Here is a 19,052-nt window from a genome sequence, read left to right as displayed (position 1 = left end):
TAGGTGCTTTCTGAGCACAGTAGAACCTCGTTGGTATGTTTTTCAAGGAACAACTAAAAGAATATGTAATAGCCGGGAAGTCGTAACAGTGATGAGGGCCCCAAGCAACAGCAATGTCAGAAACAGCTCTGAAACTACTCTGACCCCCTCCTAGTGAGTGCTCGTCTCCCTGCTCTCATCTCCCCACTTTCCCTTGCACAAACAGCATAAACGGCACAGTCGCATTTTTATCGCACTTGGTCTTTATACTGAACCTCACGGTGTCGCCGACGGCAGAAATTTGCCTGGAGTGCCCATGTAATTGCCATCTGTTTAATACATATTACTCAATGAGCTTTAGGTTGAGACCCCAAAAACTCGACATAGCAGATAGCAAAATGCAACAGCAAGGAGTGTTTCAAGGGTTTCCACTGTGCATTGGACATTGATGTTCTCGTATCTGGCCTTCCTGTAGAGTGTTCACGTATCAAGCTCACATGTTGTAAGCTTGATAAAATTCGCTGAAAAATTGAAAATTCTGAACCTGTTCTGCTGCAGTGCAGAAATGAGGTGAAACCGAACTTTCGGTGGGCAGAATGAATTGATGCCTGAAGCATCGCTTCTGGAAAGCGATGCATTTTGTTGCGCATCGCAAAAATGATTATTTCTTGAACCTGGTACAAGGCACAGAGTGCATCGACAAGTCGGCCGCATGAAGCACAGCTGGCTGCGCATGGCTACTGCTCACAAGTACCAGCTAGTACCAGCCGGTTGCATAGCCTGCCACATGTGATGTCAATGAAACTTGTGCTATTCAGGGTCTCTTTTTAGCAGGGTATGTGGTCAATGTGTTGTTCAATACAATGCCATAGTCATCGTACAGGTCACCTTCGATTTTGTTACACTGCCATCACATGAGTACCTTAACCTAATTAGGCTTAATTAGTGCTCTAATGAAGAAGATAGAGGCTGCAATTCAGCTGCAGTACCACCAGTCGCTGGTCACTCACGAGACCAAATCCTGAGCTTGGCGCTGACAACATTGGTTTCCTGCTCAGTTCTTGCCCGTTCGGCTTGTTAACTAGCCTCTGTTAGAGTATTTGCAGTGCTCAGCGATCTTAAATGAGATAATCAGCCCGAATGGCGGCCGGCGCTTCTTGTGCCACCAGTGGATGTCGGGGACACTGAGCTGTTGCATCGTGATGTGCGGTGAATGCGAGAGGCCTCTGCGATGCGTTGTGACTGCATCTGGAACCCGACACTCACCCAGTGTTCACCAGTGGGATAAAAAGTGCCGGGGCCATGCAGCCCGATTATCACATTTGAATTGCTGAGCACTGTTCGATATGGTCCACTGTTAAAAATTATCCAGCTTTATCAGGAAAGGTAGTGTAACATAAAGTATCGAGCAAAGATCTACACACAGAAACATTGTCTGAAGGGCTTCGTGTCGTGCGTTGGCCGTAATCGATGGCAAAGTAACAACTAACCCGGATTTCCCTTTCAGATTGGACTGTATTGTACAAAGCATCTGCACATATTTAGATTCCTGCATGGTTAGGTTCTGCCACCACATCGCTTTGTCTTTCTGGCGTTTTGTATCCCCACCTGTCCTTCCATCACTAAGCTTCCTGCTCGGCACATCTTTGAACTTGTGCTTTTTACTCACAATTTCTCCAGGAAGTCTTGCGAGCAATAATGCGCAGAGAAGTAGAGCAGGGTTGGTTGTGTTCTCAAAATGCTGTGTGTTCGCGGTCAGGGTGCCATTTCAGGGCAAGGCCTGGACCTGTCCGCTCGTAGGCAGCTCCGAAGCAGCCTGCAGCACCTGCTGCTGTCCTCGCAGCAGCAGCCGGCGTTCGTGCGAAACAAGTTGTCAAAGCTGCTCGTGGACCTTGCTTGCGTCGACTGGCCACACAATGAGCCAAGTTTCTTCGATGACATTGTGCAGGTGATGTCATGTTCATGCATGTCTAAGTCATCGTGTGTGTGTGACCGTGCATGTATCTGTGCATGCACGTATGCTTGGAGCTTTCCGTCACAATGGCAGATCAGGTTGTACTGTTTCATTATGAGTATTAATAGCCGTATTATGTCTTTCATATGACTCAGTTTGCTTGGAGCTGAAATTTTGCATTTGCAGCCTCGATTGCTTTGTTTGATGACCGCACTTTAAAGGAGTACTGAAGTGGCATTACTGACTTCTTTTTTTGTGTGGTTTAAATGAAGGTCCTGGAACTGAAAACCCTAACGGAAATACTGCCTAACCTCGGAGCACTATAAATAATTTATTGTCACAGTTTTCTTAGAGCCAGTATCAGCCCTATACTTTTTCTGTGGTTTCAAGGTCAAATGCTTACATTTAAAGCATAAAAACAAAAAGTTGAAAATGTCATGTCATAAACTCATTTAAAAAGAGTACATATGACGTGCTTTTAAAGTTGCAAGAACTTTACCACATGCTTCTTGCACTTAAAAGGATAAAAATGATCATAATCATCAGCCTATATTTATGTCCACTGCAGGGTGAAGGTCTCCCAATGATCGGCGATTACCTGTCTTGTGCCAGCTGATATCACATGACTAGCACCATACTCGTCAACATTTACGAGCGACAGCACTCCTGTCACTATGCAGTAGTCTTCTGTTGCCCATAGATGGAGACGAACGGTGTGCTAGTCTCGTGGTATCTCGCAAAAGTGGTTGTATCCCCGAAAGTGAATGACCAGAATTACCTCCCCACATCCATGCTTGCATGTGTAATTTGTGATTAATGATGCAGTAAGTCATGTTAGCATCAGTGCACCTCAGCATGATGCATGCTCTGCAAGCCCAATTACAGGATGTGCATATTTTGCTTAAAATCTTAGAAAAATATGTTTGACGCTTACTGCTGCTCTGCTCTTGCTCACATTTCACAGGAAAATAGCATCTTATGGCCTGGAGCATTCAATGTGACACCTAGCACACTTAATTGCATGGTTTTTATGAAAAACGTGCGAAGTCGGCATTCGTCTATGGGGAAGCTTACGGGCTACGAAGACGGCGCTGGCATAAGCTTGTATCACTACCTGTCGACAGCTGAGGAAGGCAGCCATTCTGGGAGAGTTTCTGCATACTTCCCGCTCCTCTGAAACACGCGGCAACCATCCGAGAACAGCTGTATTTCTCAGCTGCCGACAGGTAGCGACACAGGTTTCTGCGACTGCTGCCTTTGCCAGCAACTAAGCTTTCCCATATATATCAATTCAACTTCAAAAAATGTTTTTGTGTGAGTGTGTGTTCTAGAAACCGCATGAGTCAGTGTGCCAAGTGTTACGTTGAATGACATGGATTGTAAAACGCTCAATCTTTCTGTGAAATTTGAGCAAGAACAGAGCAAATATGCGCATTCCTTTATGCCGTTATTACCGATAAGAGTGAAGGAGGGAGAACGAAAATGGTATTCTTATGCTCAATTTGCAGCTGTGCCAGTCTGAAGAGTCACGGCCACTGGGGCTACTGCTGCTGCAGATGACATCGGAGGAAGTGGCGACTGCACCTCGCGGGAACTTGACCACTGCCCGCCTTGACGAACTGCGTCACTTAGTCGTACAGCAGATGCCTCGCACCTGGGCATTGATTACAGGTGTGGTTACAGAAGAGGTTGGGTGAAGTGCACGGGATCCTGCTCTTATCTCAAAGTGACACTAAAGGCTGGTTTTAAATCGGGAGGATGCATCCAACTAATTGAAAACCTCATTTATGACGATGTTGAAGGGAGAGCCAAAGTTACATTATTATATCCATTACTTTGTTATATCCATTATTTTGCTACATCTATTATAGCCCTTTACTTCAATATATGCCCGATAGGACGCACAACATTGAGCATGCATTGAAGAAGACAACCTTGTGGCCTGTGGAACCCGTTACACATCCACGTATGCAATTAATCTTTAATAAAACAGCAGCGGGCAATTTCTTAGTGGCTGACGGGACTGCCGCTACACATAGCTGCCTTCGATTCCAATTTGATGGTCTTTCATTCCTGCTTTCTGCTTGTCTGGGGTGCCATCAAACCTGTGAAATGGCAACACAGTAGAAGAAAACAGCTTGGACGCTGTGACACAAATCTGTCATGGTCAAGCCGCGCATAGTAGACAAGATGGTGTGCTTACTATGCGGCAGATCCAGGCTGGTTCCCTGTTCTGACATCTCTGTTGTATGAATGAGGAAGACAATGAATCTCACCGCACCGGCTTGGCTTGGCTGACTTGTGGCCTCCACTATTGCACCGGCACCACTGCAATCTTGGTGGCCACGCCTAGCCGCACCAGATTGCGCGGCATGCCGCGGTGAGGGAGAGAAGTGTATACACGGCACTGGTCATTCGCACTGCCACGCGCAAACTATGGCTCACCATCGCCATGAAGGAAGGCCATTGCACTTCTCTGTCTCAGTGTAGTGCATTGAGCAGGCTTGCGTTAGTAAGGCGCAGCTTGGCATGGACTCAGAGATTGCATCACTGCAATCTTGAAGTCCACACCTAGCTGCACCAGCCGGCACGGTGCCGCAGTGAAAGACTGGTGATAATGAGCTGCAGTTTATGTGCTGCTATGCACTGTAGCGAGAAAGGACAGTGTTTCTCAATGGTGTATGCGATGTGGGAAACGTGGGAGTTTTGAACATCTGCCTCGGATGTGAGCTGAACTCCACGGAAAATGATATACACATTTGGCTTGTAAGGGTCAGGTATTTTTTGGTTTTGGAAAGAAATCGAGTTCGTTACATCCATTGGCAGGACAATCTTTATTCATTGGAACTAGGTTTTAAATACATGGTTCTCTATGGGGATTTCAAGGGAAATTTCACACACTTTCTTATACTGTCTATTATTTTGCTAGATCCCATTTTGTTATAACGAGGTTTGGCTGTAGTGCTCTGAGGTTTCTGAGGTGTCCCTTTCACTGAGAACCAAGTTTTCACGAGTGAGAAGAAAATGCCATAAAATTTACACAACGACTCTATTTTCTAATATTGCAGCCAATTTCACATCTATTTGAATAGAGAAGTTAGAGTCCGCCACTAGCTAAGGCCTCCTCTTAATCATGGTCCAGGGCCGTATTTTTTATGTCTCATTTCATTTCTATTCTTTTCACTCTTCGTTATTGGCTCAGCCATCTTTATCGCTGGCATTGGTCACTCAGCATGCTGCATAATAAGAAAAGAATGGGAAATGGAGTGAAACGTTACAAAGTATGGGCCCAGGATTAGTTTGGCCACTCTTAAAACACGTTACTAAGCCCCATGACCTAACAAGTCCTATCTATAAAGGGTAAATTCTGATGGACCACTGATAAATATAGTGATTTATGCTGGAGAGAAACGTGATCCAGGATGCAGAATGTTAGACAGTGTGAGTAGACTAGGACATTTGCAGGCGTAAGATGATTTTAGCTAATGCACGGCAGGAGTAGTTGGGGATAAGATGCACGGTGCACTTAATAAACAACACAAGCACTGTGTGTGTGTCTCTCGTCATTCTATCCTTCTCTCCTCGTTTAATTAAACACTGTCATCACGATCAACCAACTGGTCAAGCTACTAATCTGGACTGGAATTCTCTGGCAGAGGCCTTTGTCCTGCGGGAGGTGGGGTGGGACTTAAAAAATGGGCTGCTACTGAGTGTCGTAAAAAACATATCTGCTGTTTCTTGTCGCATAGTACCAGCGCGTGTGCTGGACTTTCGCGAGCTGTATGGTGCAAGCTGTGTGGTGCACAGGAAAGAGGCAGAAGAGGACACCTGCACTAGTGAAGCTAGCGTCGATGGAAAGATGGAAAGCTGCTCCACTGCCACTTTTTTCTTTCCCCACATTATGTGAACCCAGGTGTGCTGAAGAGCAGCTCTGGTGACAGCGGGAACGCGCACCAGGCTCTTCGCTGCACCGAGCACCTGTTGAGCTGGTTGCCCCTGTCAGCTGTGGACCCCAAGCTCATGGATGCCCTCTGTTGCTGCTGTGCCACGGCTGCGGCCTCGTCTTCACTGGAGGGCCAAGCACAGGTAAGTCAAACCTCGGTATAACAAACATGGATATAGCGAATTAACGAATATAACGTCACAATATAAAAGCTTTCTCACCAGTATAAATGCATATTGTACATATGCTTATAATGAATATCAGATATAGTGAAGGTATGTTCATGTCAGATACGACTTCATTACAATGAGGTTCAACTGTAAACATTTCAAACTGTTTCCTTTTTACAGCGAAGCTCTTATGCTGTTAAAAGAAGTTTCACAGTCGTTTTTGTGTGGTGAAGGTCGGCTTGTAGCAGCATGCTTGGAATTCCCTGATTCTTGCTTTTTAACATGATTACCAACTATTATAAAATAAGCGTTGCCTTGTGTATATCTCATTCAAACAGACAGCAACCTGTATGCATGCTTTTTTTGTTTGTTTTTTTAAGCCAGTAATCCTTCATTTGTGTTTATCACGTCTCATTGTGCTGGCTCCATGTTTGAGATCAGCTATGAGTTTGTACGGCTGTCGCAGTGAAAGCTGATGCCGTAGTACAGGGACAAAAACACATGTAGACAGGACATGAGCATGCGCGCCCCCTCTGTTTGTGTTCTTGTCCTCCTCATTTTGCACCACTCGTTTTTCTTCGACATGAACAGCCAAATACAGTCGACTCTCATTACGACAGACCGTGATAATGCGACAAAAACGTCTATTTTATCTCACGTCCATAATACGCGAAACGCTTCACTTCCGAAACTTTCGTTGTGATGTCTAACACCTTTACTGTTAAGAGTGAGTGATGAATGTCCGCAGTATAAAAACAAACGAAAAAGTCGCAGTTTCACCCAAAAGGCGAAGCATCAATTGCTATAGTGAATTAAGCAAGATAAGCACAGCAGCAGCAGAGAGCAAAGTGACCTTCATGCTGTCTCTCGCTTCAATGCGTACTAAACATTAAAATCACAGTGTATACGAAGCTACCGGCACTGGGCGCACTTTGTCCACATCGTAGATTGCTTTCAAGATACGGCGTAAGCAGCAGCCGCCGGATTAGAAACCCCCTCTCTCTCTTGCCTCGCCCTCTCTCATGCCTCGCGCGCGAAAGAAGACGGTGCGTTTCCGCTCGGCCTTCCTCCCTCGTGTGCGTGATATCGAGCCGCGATCGTCAGCTGACCCTCGCAAGTCAGTTGTCAGCTCGTGTCGTGTCGATACGGCAAAAGTATGACACAGGAAAAATTGCCGCTAATTTCGTCCACTGTAGCGGATGATTCATTGTAGTGCAGTCCGTTAAAAGTGAACTGCGTTGTATTAATAAAATAGTTGTAAAAAACTAAGGCTGAAATACGGTCTGCTATATCCAAAAGTCTGTTGTATGCGAGTCCGTTGTAACAAGTGTAGACTGTATTTCAAGCCCAGATTCTGCTAGGGAAGGTGTGTTGCATATCTTTAGCACGCACTGTTCCTTACTTGCTGTTATAGGTATTAAATCTTCTGGTACAGAGCACTAGAATCATCACGAGTGTCGCCAGATCGAGTCACAATAAACATATACAAGCTTACGAATTGTGTCATAACACACAACGACTATGATGTGCTATCGCATTCTCAAAAACAGTAATCAGAAATGAGGTCTGCAGCATTGCTTGTTATGTTTGTTTCAAAGTTTAACGTGCACACTTCATAAACATTTTTGAACCTCGTTTACTGTTGGGTGGCGTTTTTCCATGACAGGTTGATGCCGAGGAGCTGGGCGTCTTATCGCTAAGCTGCCTGTGCGAGGCCCTGGCACGGGCTACGGCAGCTGACCTTGGATCTGACTGCCTTCAATTGCTTCAGCAGTTTGCTGTCGGTGCCCTGCAGACTGCCACTTCTCCCACTTTTGCTGTCTCTGCACAGAGCAGGTCAGCAGCATTCAGGCATATCAATGTATGGCACGTTACAGTTTATAGATGGCGCTTCAGTTGCCACAGCAGTGCCACCTCTTACTGACAAATGGAACTACTCTGGCTACAACATCAAAATTTTTTTTTAATGTACCCTCTGTCATTTTCTCTGCTACCACATGTTGTTACAGTTTGCAGTTTCTCAAGTTACACTGGTAACTTGATAACTTGGTAGTAGAACATGTATACAGTGAATCGTCAGATATAACGAAGCAAATGTAAATTCACTCTAGCTGATATTGGCATGTAAATAATGCATGCATATAATGAATATGGGATATAACGAGGGTATTTTGTGTCCGATGCAGCTTTGTTATTAATTAAGTTCGACTGTATTACATTTGTACTTTTTATGTAAATGTGTATCCCCCTCTGATGAAGCTTTAGCTATGTTGTCAACTCCAACTTCCATATTCAAATATGTGTGAAATGCAGAAATACTCTCACTAGGGAACTGTTTAACCAGTTTTAATTAAATTTGTTGCACTTAGGAGAGAAAGATTAATTCTACTGGCTGTAGGAAACAGAGCTTTGATTTAGGGTTCCATAGCTCTTTATAAGAATTGTGGAATATCAGTAAGCTTAATAAAAGCTGAAGCAGGAAGTTCGTAAATGTCTAACCCTGCATCAAAAATAGATGTTGTAGTTCTGTAAATTCCACTTGTTAGAGCATCAAAAGTGGACAAATGCAATATATTAACTTGCGGTTTACGTGAAATTATTACAGTGTTTACGAGGTTTTTCCAATAGTCTTACTCACAAATTAGTGGTATATTACAGAGTGGTACATAATAGTACATTTATGTAATTAATAATAGTAATTATGTCCATTTTGGATGTTTGGACAGGTGCTGTCAAGAGAAATGCAATATTGTTTTTTTTTTACTGAACGGTTACAGAGTTGTAAGCTTGACGCTTGGGTATTCTTAACGTTTACAACTTTCAACAGTTTATATAATAAAAAAGAAATGATGGCCTGATTAAAAAATTTGTTCCATACAGTTGACAGATCTTAACTCCTTTCTTTTAAATGCAGCGAATCTCATCGCACGGTGCAATGCACACCGAACAACGCAGTGTCTCATTCTCATGCATAGTATAGGAGGATACATCAGAGCTTCCAAGGTAGATCTTCCCCTTATGCACGATTCAAGTGTTTTTCAGAAGAACCCAAGCCGTGAGAATTTAACGGAGCGGTCTGTGTGCAACAGCTTAGTACTACCCAAGTCGCCTTCCCTGTTTTGACGAGCTGTGGTGTGCAGCTACCTTGACAAGCTGATCGAGTTCCTGCGCCTCTTCGTCGGGGCAAGCCTGCCCTGTTTCGAAGACAACAGTCCCGCGCTTCTCCAGCTGCTCTCTCTCTTGTTCGACTACACCTTCCGAGAGGTGAGTGGCCCGCTGCTTCCGAGCCTCGAAACGAAATGTCACTCGCTGGGTTCACCGTGCACTAGTAACGCTGCCCTGCGACTGCAGTCAAGTGCGGAGCGGTACTGCGTGTGCCTGGAGATGTGGGGCACCTTGCTGGCCCGGCTGGCGGCGCACCGGTCGGCCGACAATTACCGGCCGCTGCTGCAGACGCTAGTGGCCCGGTTGTTGGCCCGCTGCTGCCAGGGAAAGGGCGGCGCAGCCGAGTCTTTGGTGGAACCCCAGCTGGCGTTGGTCTCCAAGGCAGCTGAACTGTCGCCCCAGGACATTTGCACACAAGTGGTGAGAGCTGCTTTTTCTCTTTTTTTTTTCTTCTTCTTTATGCAAGAGCATTTATTTGCCTGCCCTACGCCCACTTTGATGAATCCGAGCTTTTGGCCTTGGTGGTGGCACTAGAGCCCCATAGATGGTGCCACAATGCTGCCTGATGTATTGAGACCCAAGCTGGTTCGGCCTCGAGGACGAAAACATACTGGAGCAGATATTCGCCACAGGATGAGGCATGTGTCTGCAGCTGAAAAAGTCCAGAAACGACTCGGCACATCATAATGGAATGCCAAGATATTCACCCAGCAAGACCAATAGGAAACATCTACCTTCCAGAAGTGCTGGGATTCAATGTGGATGGAAGCATTAGAGACATTTATATTGTTAGCAGGGGAAAAAATCAGGGGATAGATTGATAGAACTGTAGTCATTACAGGCATCGGTGACAGTATAATGTAGAGATAGAAGTTTTAATGAAGAGAACAAGGAGAGGTAGGCAAAATGCTAAACTGCTATGCGTGTATATAATATACCAGATTAGCTGAAGAAGGCTACGTGACTATTTGTCGCCATCACATTTCAAAGGGCATGCCAATAGAAATCATCATCACGAACACGCATTGTTTATATCGGAGCAGCAACATTTGTGTGATGGTGCACTCTGCTGTGGTGCCCAGTGATTGTGATTATGATGCAATGATGATGATAATCTCGAGGACCAGAAGTCTGGACATGTAATTAGTGCCATTGATCTAGGAATGGTGTTCTAAATAGTGTTCGGCCTAGTGTATGTGAGACAGGAATCAAATGACCTTTGCTTCCATTTCCTGACAGCTGGGGGCGGGGGGGCTATTCTGTAAGTATCCACCTAGTGGAGACGTCCATTTCATCTGCTGCTGAAGCTCTGATTGGCTGGGTGATTGGCTTGGATTGGCTGGGGTATGCATGAGAAGGAGACAGGCGCCCCCAGCCAATCAGCACTTCAGCTGCAGACGAAATGAACATATCCACTAGGTGGACACTTATACCTTCCCAGACTGTGTGCAAGGCATGCGTGTTACCTAGTATGAAGCAAAAACTAAAACCAGCTTCAACCTTACAACAGGCATGCACGTATTAAAAACGAGAACTCATAATTGTGTGCACTTTGCGCACACAGCTTAGCTTGTAGTGCTCAAAACTAGTGCTGTGACTGTTTGCACAGATGGAGCTGCTGGATCCAGAGCTCAGCCATTACCAGTCACCACATGGTGCCACTACGGTTGAACGATTGCACAACCTATCTGCCCTGCTGCAAGCTCTGGGGCGATTGGCTCCTCACCTAGACACCAACCTGGTGCACATTACCACCACACGGTCAGTTCTTGGATGTGCTCCTGTTCCTTCTGGTAAAGCTGACACTTTGCTTGCTGTTTTCAGGGTGGTGACGAAGTGCAACAGTGAATCAACATTGACAACAGACGGTAGATGTCGTTCAGAGTAACAATGTGGTGTAGCAGACAATGGACATTGACAACAGACGAGGGATACTGTTCATGGGGGCCACGCAGCAAAGCAGACGATAGATTTTGACAAGAGACAATGGATACTGTCCATGGGGGCCACACAGCAAAGCAGACGCATAATTTGTTTGAAGACTGAATTTGTTGGCACTCGACAACTTGTTGCGTGATAACTTATGATGAGGTTCAGTGTGTTCTACAAGTTTAGTAGACTTGATATGTTTAATTAGATTTTATTCGAAGTGGTAAATGAAATTTCATTTAATCTAAAAAAAATATCGCCTCAACAAAGTCCTAACTGGGCCAGGCTCCAGCCTGGCTTGGGCATCAAGTTTTTTATGTCAGGCCAGGCGGGCTTGTTCTTCATTAGCTCTTCATGTTCTTCATTGTGCTCGGTCAGGCTCTTGATGCAAGCAACAGGTCCGGGTTGGGCCCAGGCCCATAAATGCGGCCTGTGCACAGTTCTACTGTGGATGACGCTTATTGAATGCCAGTTAAAAATACAGTAGACTTCCGTTAACTTGGCTCCGGTTAATTCAATTCCTCTGTCAATTCGATCCCCACCAGTGGTCCCGGCTGATGCTCATGCATTTCTATGGTCCCAGACTTTCATTATTTTGATCCCTAAATTGGCATTGGCCAGATAATTTGAACTTGACTAGTCAGCATGCATACGCCTCACCCCTGTGGTGACCCCAGTAGTGACCCCTTTAGTGGCAGCATCTGTCTCAGCAGAGATTGTGGGACAGTGAATGTTTTGAACGCACGTCATGTCTTGTTGAAAACGCCTATTTTCAGCCTGCCCTAAGTAGATATTCAAGCAATAACCATAGCTCACAATGGCTGATTACGGTACTTACCCGAATCTAAGGTACGGTCCCCCCCCCCTCCCTTTTTCTGTCAAGAAAATTGTGCAATTGGATGTGCAACCAGAACCACCTTCACAGCGTTCGTACATTTTAACACAAATGTATTGCTGTGAAGCTGAATTTAGAAAAGTGGCTGTCGCTGTTCAACTGATATTAGACCCTTGCTCATTTTTTTTTGCTAAAAAATTGGCTACGCATTAGGTTTCTACTTTGTTTAGGAGCTTTAATGTTATCTCTGCATTAGTTTTCTGTTTTGGATACACAGAAAACAGGCCCGCATTTAATTCTGGGGCGTGTTAATCTTGGGCAAACCCTGCCAAATGAATCAGCAGTGTGTTTTGGTGCTTTTTATGCATCTTGTTTAATACGACTCGCTGGGTAATACAATCAATTTTGTCAGTCTCGTCAGGGTCGAACGAACAGAACTCAACTGCAAACAGTTTGTATGCTACCTGGTGTCATCTTAAACAGTGTAGCCTTAAAGTGCAGCTTGTATCAGCATGGACTATTCTTGCTTTCTTTGCCTTCAACTTAGCTGCATATTCCTTTCAATGTAAAATGTCACTATGCATCATTAAAAAAAAAAAGCCTTCTCACGCACAGTGGTACCAAACTGTGTTGCCCAACAGTTATAGTCTAGGAATCAGAATGGTACACTAAGCCCTACTGTATCTTGCACATTTTTCCTGAACCACTGATACGAAAAATGTCTCCGCTTTTAGAGATGACTAAGTAGCGAAACATTCACTCGCACCTTGAAGCTTCTACTGAAGACGTCTTTTACTTGCAGGTTGTGCCAGGCTGCCATCTATGGCCGCCAGCTGCTTGCAAATGCAGACGCCGTGCGAGCGGCTGACATCGCAGATGTGTGAGTGTGTTGTTGATAGGTACCAAGTACCTATCTTATGCAATCGCAGTGCTGGCTGTGCGACCTTGCTTATGAGTTACGAGTCTGTAGCAACTCCCTTCTTTTAGAAGGGTCACCAAAGCCAAGCATTGAATGTGAAGCTAGGCTATTAAAGTGCCCCTCTAGAAACCTCACGGCCTTCATCTTGTGCCAGGGAATGACTTAGTCAGGAAGGAGGTCGTAAGTGAAGAAGCTGCACTCTTCTTCGGCATTTAACTTTGCTTGTGACAAATAGAGTGCCGCATGTCAGCACGCATCACCCTCTGCCATCTCCCACAATTGCCACGTTAGTGATACCACGATGAGGGCACTACAGCTTTCACAAAAAAGGAAAGAGCAAAATTGTGGCAGGAAACAGAGACAGTGACATGGTGACAATCTCAAATAGACCATCTAGTAAACCACTAAGTGCACCATCTAAGCGCCCACGTAGTGCTTATCTCCAAAGACTCATCTGAAATGCTCATCTCCAAAGACTCATCACAGTGGACCTCATTCATGCTCCCACAGCTCCCACAGCCAATCCCATACTGAGCCCACAATCAAGGTGCCGTTGCCTGCTTTGAGTCAAATGGCCTCACATAGAGGGTGCTTCATCCCTGCAGATAGTGCCTACAGACCCGTGGAAAGGTTAAACCGGCGAGTTATCTCGCAGGGAAATGCATTAAATTTACGGATAAATCTGCATCATCTTTCATGCTAAAACACCATGTAATTAGTGTCTTGTGACTGTGAGTGGTTGACCACTATTTACCACATTTGAGTGACCCAAGAAATTGTCAGTGGTAGGTACTGTGTTCTTGCAGTGGCAGCTTCGGTAGTGTGTCACGTTTACACCACATTCTCACTTACAATAGCTCTTTCCTCACTGAAAGGGACACGGCGAACATTTTTGAGTGCTATTTCCGTAACTTAAGTGTGACAAAATATTTAGCCTTTAGTGTCCCTGTTAGCTTGGCTGTGGCGATTGCTTTGCATGACACGAAGCAGAGTTGTTATTGAGCGCAGTTCAAATGTAAAGTTGAGCTACTACATGAGTCCTTCCCCGTTTCGTGCTGCTCAGGCAGGCACAGTTGTTGGCTTCCCTGCGATTGCTGTGCGCTTATCTGGGAAGCAAGGCCCCACCCACAGAACTCCTGGTGGAGGCCACTTTGCCTCCAATCCTTGAACAGGTGGGTTGACGTATTTAGCCTGTTGAAGCATGTGCTTTCATACAAGTATCACTTGCCTTTCCCTCGTTGATTGGCTAGCACCTGTTCCGTGCTTCAGGTGTACCGTGAAATCTCGTTAATTCGACTCTCAATAATGAAAAAGAAATCTGGTAGTGTAGACTCGCTTTCTGGTACCAGCAAGTGTATGTAGTATTTAATTGTGTCAAACTCGTTAAGTTAGACATACCTGGCCCCGAACCGGTTAACTTTTACGGCCCTTGGGGCATGCCAAGTGCAGGGCATAGTGAATGTGCGACGTAGAAGCGCAAGAGGCAGTGCTAGCTAGCATCCAACTGAAATGTGGCAGTGGAGTCCACATCGCCATATTCATCAACAGGAACCGTTTGGAAGTGACCCGAAAATGCTTCAGGCCTTTTTATTTTTGTGTTTACCACTGCATCTCTTCAAAACTGCACAGTGATCATTGATGATCGCATCAGCAGCAACCGCGGATTCATTCAGAGCGGTTGTGGCAAGCAGTGGCGTTGTTTTTGATTCAGTGCAAGGCATGGCTTGCGGGATGTCAAAAACATGGCGAGAGCCATAGACGACGAAAAGTGACTCTGCTACACTACGTTGCAGTGGATGATCATCCATCGCGATGTTCTGCCAGGGGCACTATCCTTAACTTTGTCGAATTCCGCTAAGGCGGCGTTTTGGGCCGAGCAGAACTGTCAAGAAGGCAAAAGTGACAACATGGCGGAGCTTAATGTGGTCCTGAGTGGCACCCTGACTTGCTGGTGACAAATATAACAAGGGTGTGTGTGTGCGGTGGCAAAAAGCATGTATATGTAGATTCTATGACATGTCTTGCGCCGCTGGTGCCGCACTGCGAAAGAAGTTGCGAGCGCCTCACCGCTGCAAGTGCTAGTCAGTCACAAGATGACGAAAACCGTAGCTTCCGTGCTGATCTTCGGTGGAAAGAAATTACAGTTGCATATTTCTTCAGTAAAAAGACACGTTAATGTAGTAAGCATTTGTTCACATTTTTATTTTTATATAGATTATATAGTAATTTGACATTCGCGCAATTTGGAAACATTTTGTTGTCCCCGTGAAATCTGAATTAACATTTTACTGTATTTGAAATAAGAAAATTCGTGATTGGCCTCGCGCTAAAGTTTGCTTTCAAAACAGCACCGCATATACACCATCATAGCTCAGTGACCGCAGCCTTCCACTCTTAAGCCCCAAGGTCGCGGGTGTGATACCATAGTGAGGGCACAATGCAAAAAAATGTTCATGCACCAAGCATTTTGGTACATGTTGAAGAATCCCAGGTGTTCAAAATTTAATTGTACTGCTACCACAGCCCTCATTTCCCATAGCAAGTATGTTGCTTTGGTACATTAAACCTGATCAACCAATCATTCGTTTGAGTGGTAGACCAATTAATCTCTCGGTCAATCAGTCAAACAACTAGTAGATCAACCAGTCAGTCAGAGAAGCTAGCAATCAATCAGTCAGTCAGTGAGCCAAACAATTGATATATCAACCAATCGTTCATTTGATAGTGCTGGCCCTTGTTGCTTATAAGTACAGTCGAACCCGGACATATCAAAACCACATGTCACGAATTATTGTGCATATCCAGCAGCTGTAAAATCCCCTTAAAATTTTCATATAAATTTTCTTTTTATTTTATATATCAAGTCAGCTATATATCAGACTATTTTGCGATCCCCTTCAGGTTCGGTATATCCGGGTTCGACTGTATAACAGTGCACATGCTAGCCTAGTCCCACACGAATTTAACAAGTTGACATTTTGCCTTCATTCTGCAGAGTCCCGATAATGTTTGTCAAGCTGCATGTGGCCTGCTGCTCACCCTGAGCTCCAGTGCGCGGCCAGCGCAGCTTCTGTCGCTGGCGCCGATGCAGAGACTTTGTGAGCAGCTGTGCCAGGGGAGCCTTCGACCACTGAGCCCCCAGGTGCGAGGCCACACGTTTCCGTCCTTCCATTCTCTGTGTGTTCCCGTTGCAGTACATTTCCGTAAGGTAACGAGACTGACTGCAGAAAATGTATTAGAGGGAAACACTTCTTTGAACACAGTAAGAAAACATTGCCGATCTGTCGTAGTGGCTGCTGTGAACATGTGAGCCAAATATCACTGAAATGTTATGCAGCAGGGAATTTACAATCTACTGTGCAACATGACGAAAGAATCGCTTGTTCTCGCTTCCGCAATGACGTCATACAGCGTCATCGAAAGCAGCTGGACCCACCAACACTATTGGCTGATTTCGTGATTCCGAGAGCATTCTCAGTAACACTTAACCTTTAATTTTCAGCTAAAAAATAAAAAATATGTATGTCGGCGATCTCCAGTGTCTGGAAACTCATTTCCTCTTTGCACTGCGTGTAGCTGCGTCAGCTGCACATGACCTCCGAAGTGGCAGTGGCGTGATACAGTGAGCTCTTTTGCGCCTGCGATACTCAACTTTTGGCTAGGCTTAGCTTCTCCAGTGTGTAGAGCAGAGATGAAAAGAGAGAAACCCGGGTATCGGGTGTGACAACTTAAATTATAGTTGAAGGATTCGAAAAATGTTTTGCACCATGAGATTCGCAAGACCGCACCCTTCAATATTGAGGCCATTCTATGATTAATTAGAAAAAGTGCTTCAGGGTTCCTTTAATGCGAAGCCTTTGCCTCTTACCAGGCGTTTTGCGATCACTTGGTTGGTAGGTTCCAGCTTTGTGCGGGGGCCTTTTCAGCGCATCCGATGGAGGGATTTATTAAACTGAAGTCCCACGGCGCAGTTGCCCAATTCTCTGTCCATTAGTCCACGGCGTATGCATGGCACAAGAGAGCGGCCGGACGGGCGTTGTATCATGGACAGCTGTCCTTGATACAACGCCTGTTATACTTAGTGGAACAGGCCGGAGCACTTTTCTTTTATATTTCTCTTTTAGCTCCCAAATAATATATGTCCTTGATACAGCACACGAACGGATGTGAACTTGACAAGTGACCTGCACTCTGTAAAGGCTTAACCGTTATACCTGACACTTCACTGAGACCCACCGCCTCGTGATGTGACGAGTTTTCACACCGGCAAGAACTGGTTTAGAAGAAGAAGAAAACCCCTGCCTTTTGCGTGTGTTGTGTGCAGTGTGAGCAGCTGGTGGTACAGGCGGCGCATGCGGCCTTATGCCTGCCTTGGTCACGAGTGCCCGCTGCAGCCCAGTGCTGGGACCAGAGGGCCATTGCGCAGATCAGCCTGGTGAATTCCCTGGCGCGACCCTTGCTGCAGAACCAGCCACCAGGTACCAACACTGCAGGGCGCTCTCTGGGTTTTGACCAGGACAAAGTCTTCCGTATGCCGTATTTGCTGGACTATAACCCACACTATAGTCCGTAATAAGAGCAGACCTGGAAAATTGATTATGCCCTTGATTTGCCTTCAGGTCTAAGGTGGGTAGGGTTTGCAGGACTGTAGTCGAGAAAATGTGGTACATTGTCAAAATGGTAGGAATTTTGGGCTTGTTGTTATGTGATATTCATATTGAGTTGCTTAGGGCAAACACAGACACCAGAAGGAAGTATGACAGCGCAAGGTGGTAAGACAACGCAAGCTCCTTGTGTTGTCACGTTTCCTTCATGTGTCAGAGTTTGCCCTGAACTACTCAATACGATGTACATTGTTAAAGCTTGTGCTAGCTGAAGTAGAGGGCTGATTATAATGGATGTTTATGCACTTCATTACCTTCCTTGTCTGGGCATCACATGTTTACTTTTTTCGTTTGAGATGTCACGAGCCATGTGCAGAAGCAAGATTATAGTAGTTTTCATTTATTTATTATACAACTCAGTTTTCATTTATTTCACGGTAAGAGGAAAGGATGAAGGTCAGAGGTCAGTTCTTTTTTGAAATGTTTTGCAGCGAAACCACAGCATTGATACGTCAGTGTGATGTCACGAACTTTAAGTACTTTTTTACTATTTACGCCACTGTCATTTGGTAAATGTTGTTGAACTTTGCCGAGTTCAGTCTCTGGGTATTTTAGAATACAATGTAGTCCATCTTTGTTGCCAGACATCTAACAGGGCCAAGCAGGCGCCGTCAAAACCTGTGACATCGCTATGAGCTGGTGCGGGAAATTCAAGACAGAGTCTCCACCTGTCTTTAGGTTATTGCATCTTTTCTGGCTTACCTTTGCCAAGTCTTTTCTCGTGGTAAGAGCGATGTGTTTATTACTGTAGAAGGGTAATTTTCTAACACGGCTCAAATAAATGTTATCTTTAGCACTCCTTTAATGTGCCCAAGTAGTGCCATCTGGTGCTGGCACTGCAAAGTGATGACAAACGCTCCTCTACCCGAACCTCTACCTTGACTCTGCTGAGAAGAGGGCAGCTGTGCCATTTGCGGAGGCAGACGCTGCTCTTCAGTTATGCTCCTCAGAGGCTACCTGCCGCATGATGAATGGTTGCTCAAAAAACACCCCTCCTATGCAGTTGCTCTCAGTAAATAAAGGATAAATAGGATAAATCTCAGGATAAATTGGCGATGAATCACTCTACAACGTTGTTTAACCCTTTAACAGCCGATGTCGAGGTAACTCGTCATCGCAACAAGCGTCCTCTGGTGCCGTCACATCATCGTGAACTTTCTGCAATTTTTGTGCATATGTATATGTTTAGTTTTTTGTAATGGTGACAAATAAGTAATACACAATGACTTTTGTTATCTTTTTTTTCAACAAGAGCAGTAAAAATGCAATAGGCATTCCTGGTGTCATATTCTTTTAGAAAGAAATTAGCACGAAATGTGCAGGTCTAAAGAGAAAAATTCCCCACTTTTAAAAATGTTTTTGAAATTTATCCGGGCAGTTAAAGGTTAAAAGGTGTGAAAACTTTCGTTGAGGGTCGGTTGGAGTTGAGGAAGCAGCTGTCATGTACACACGTGTGAACAGGAGGTCAAGTCTAGCAGAAAGCGTCCTCGTTGC

General features: G+C 45.1%; 1 protein-coding gene across 2 annotated transcripts in view; it reads left to right on the top strand.

Annotated features, from left to right (window-relative positions):
- ebo (exportin ellipsoid body open) overlaps positions 1-19,052 on the top strand; it is a 40,794-nt gene that overhangs the window by 9,164 nt on the left and 12,578 nt on the right. For both annotated transcript variants that reach the window (XM_075701861.1, XM_075701862.1), the window contains 11 exons: positions 1,739-1,927; positions 3,442-3,604; positions 5,847-6,019; positions 7,713-7,882; positions 9,187-9,310; positions 9,398-9,631; positions 10,821-10,972; positions 12,778-12,855; positions 13,958-14,066; positions 15,890-16,036; positions 17,219-17,372. In XM_075701861.1, coding sequence (XP_075557976.1) covers positions 1,739-1,927; positions 3,442-3,604; positions 5,847-6,019; positions 7,713-7,882; positions 9,187-9,310; positions 9,398-9,631; positions 10,821-10,972; positions 12,778-12,855; positions 13,958-14,066; positions 15,890-16,036; positions 17,219-17,372 — 1,693 coding nt within the window. The remainder of the gene's footprint in view (positions 1-1,738; positions 1,928-3,441; positions 3,605-5,846; positions 6,020-7,712; positions 7,883-9,186; positions 9,311-9,397; positions 9,632-10,820; positions 10,973-12,777; positions 12,856-13,957; positions 14,067-15,889; positions 16,037-17,218; positions 17,373-19,052) is intronic.

The sequence above is a fragment of the Dermacentor variabilis genome, chromosome 8 (assembly GCF_050947875.1).
Source record: "Dermacentor variabilis isolate Ectoservices chromosome 8, ASM5094787v1, whole genome shotgun sequence".
Taxonomy (NCBI): Eukaryota; Metazoa; Arthropoda; class Arachnida; order Ixodida; family Ixodidae; genus Dermacentor; species Dermacentor variabilis.
This window is presented reverse-complemented; position numbering and strand designations above follow the sequence as displayed.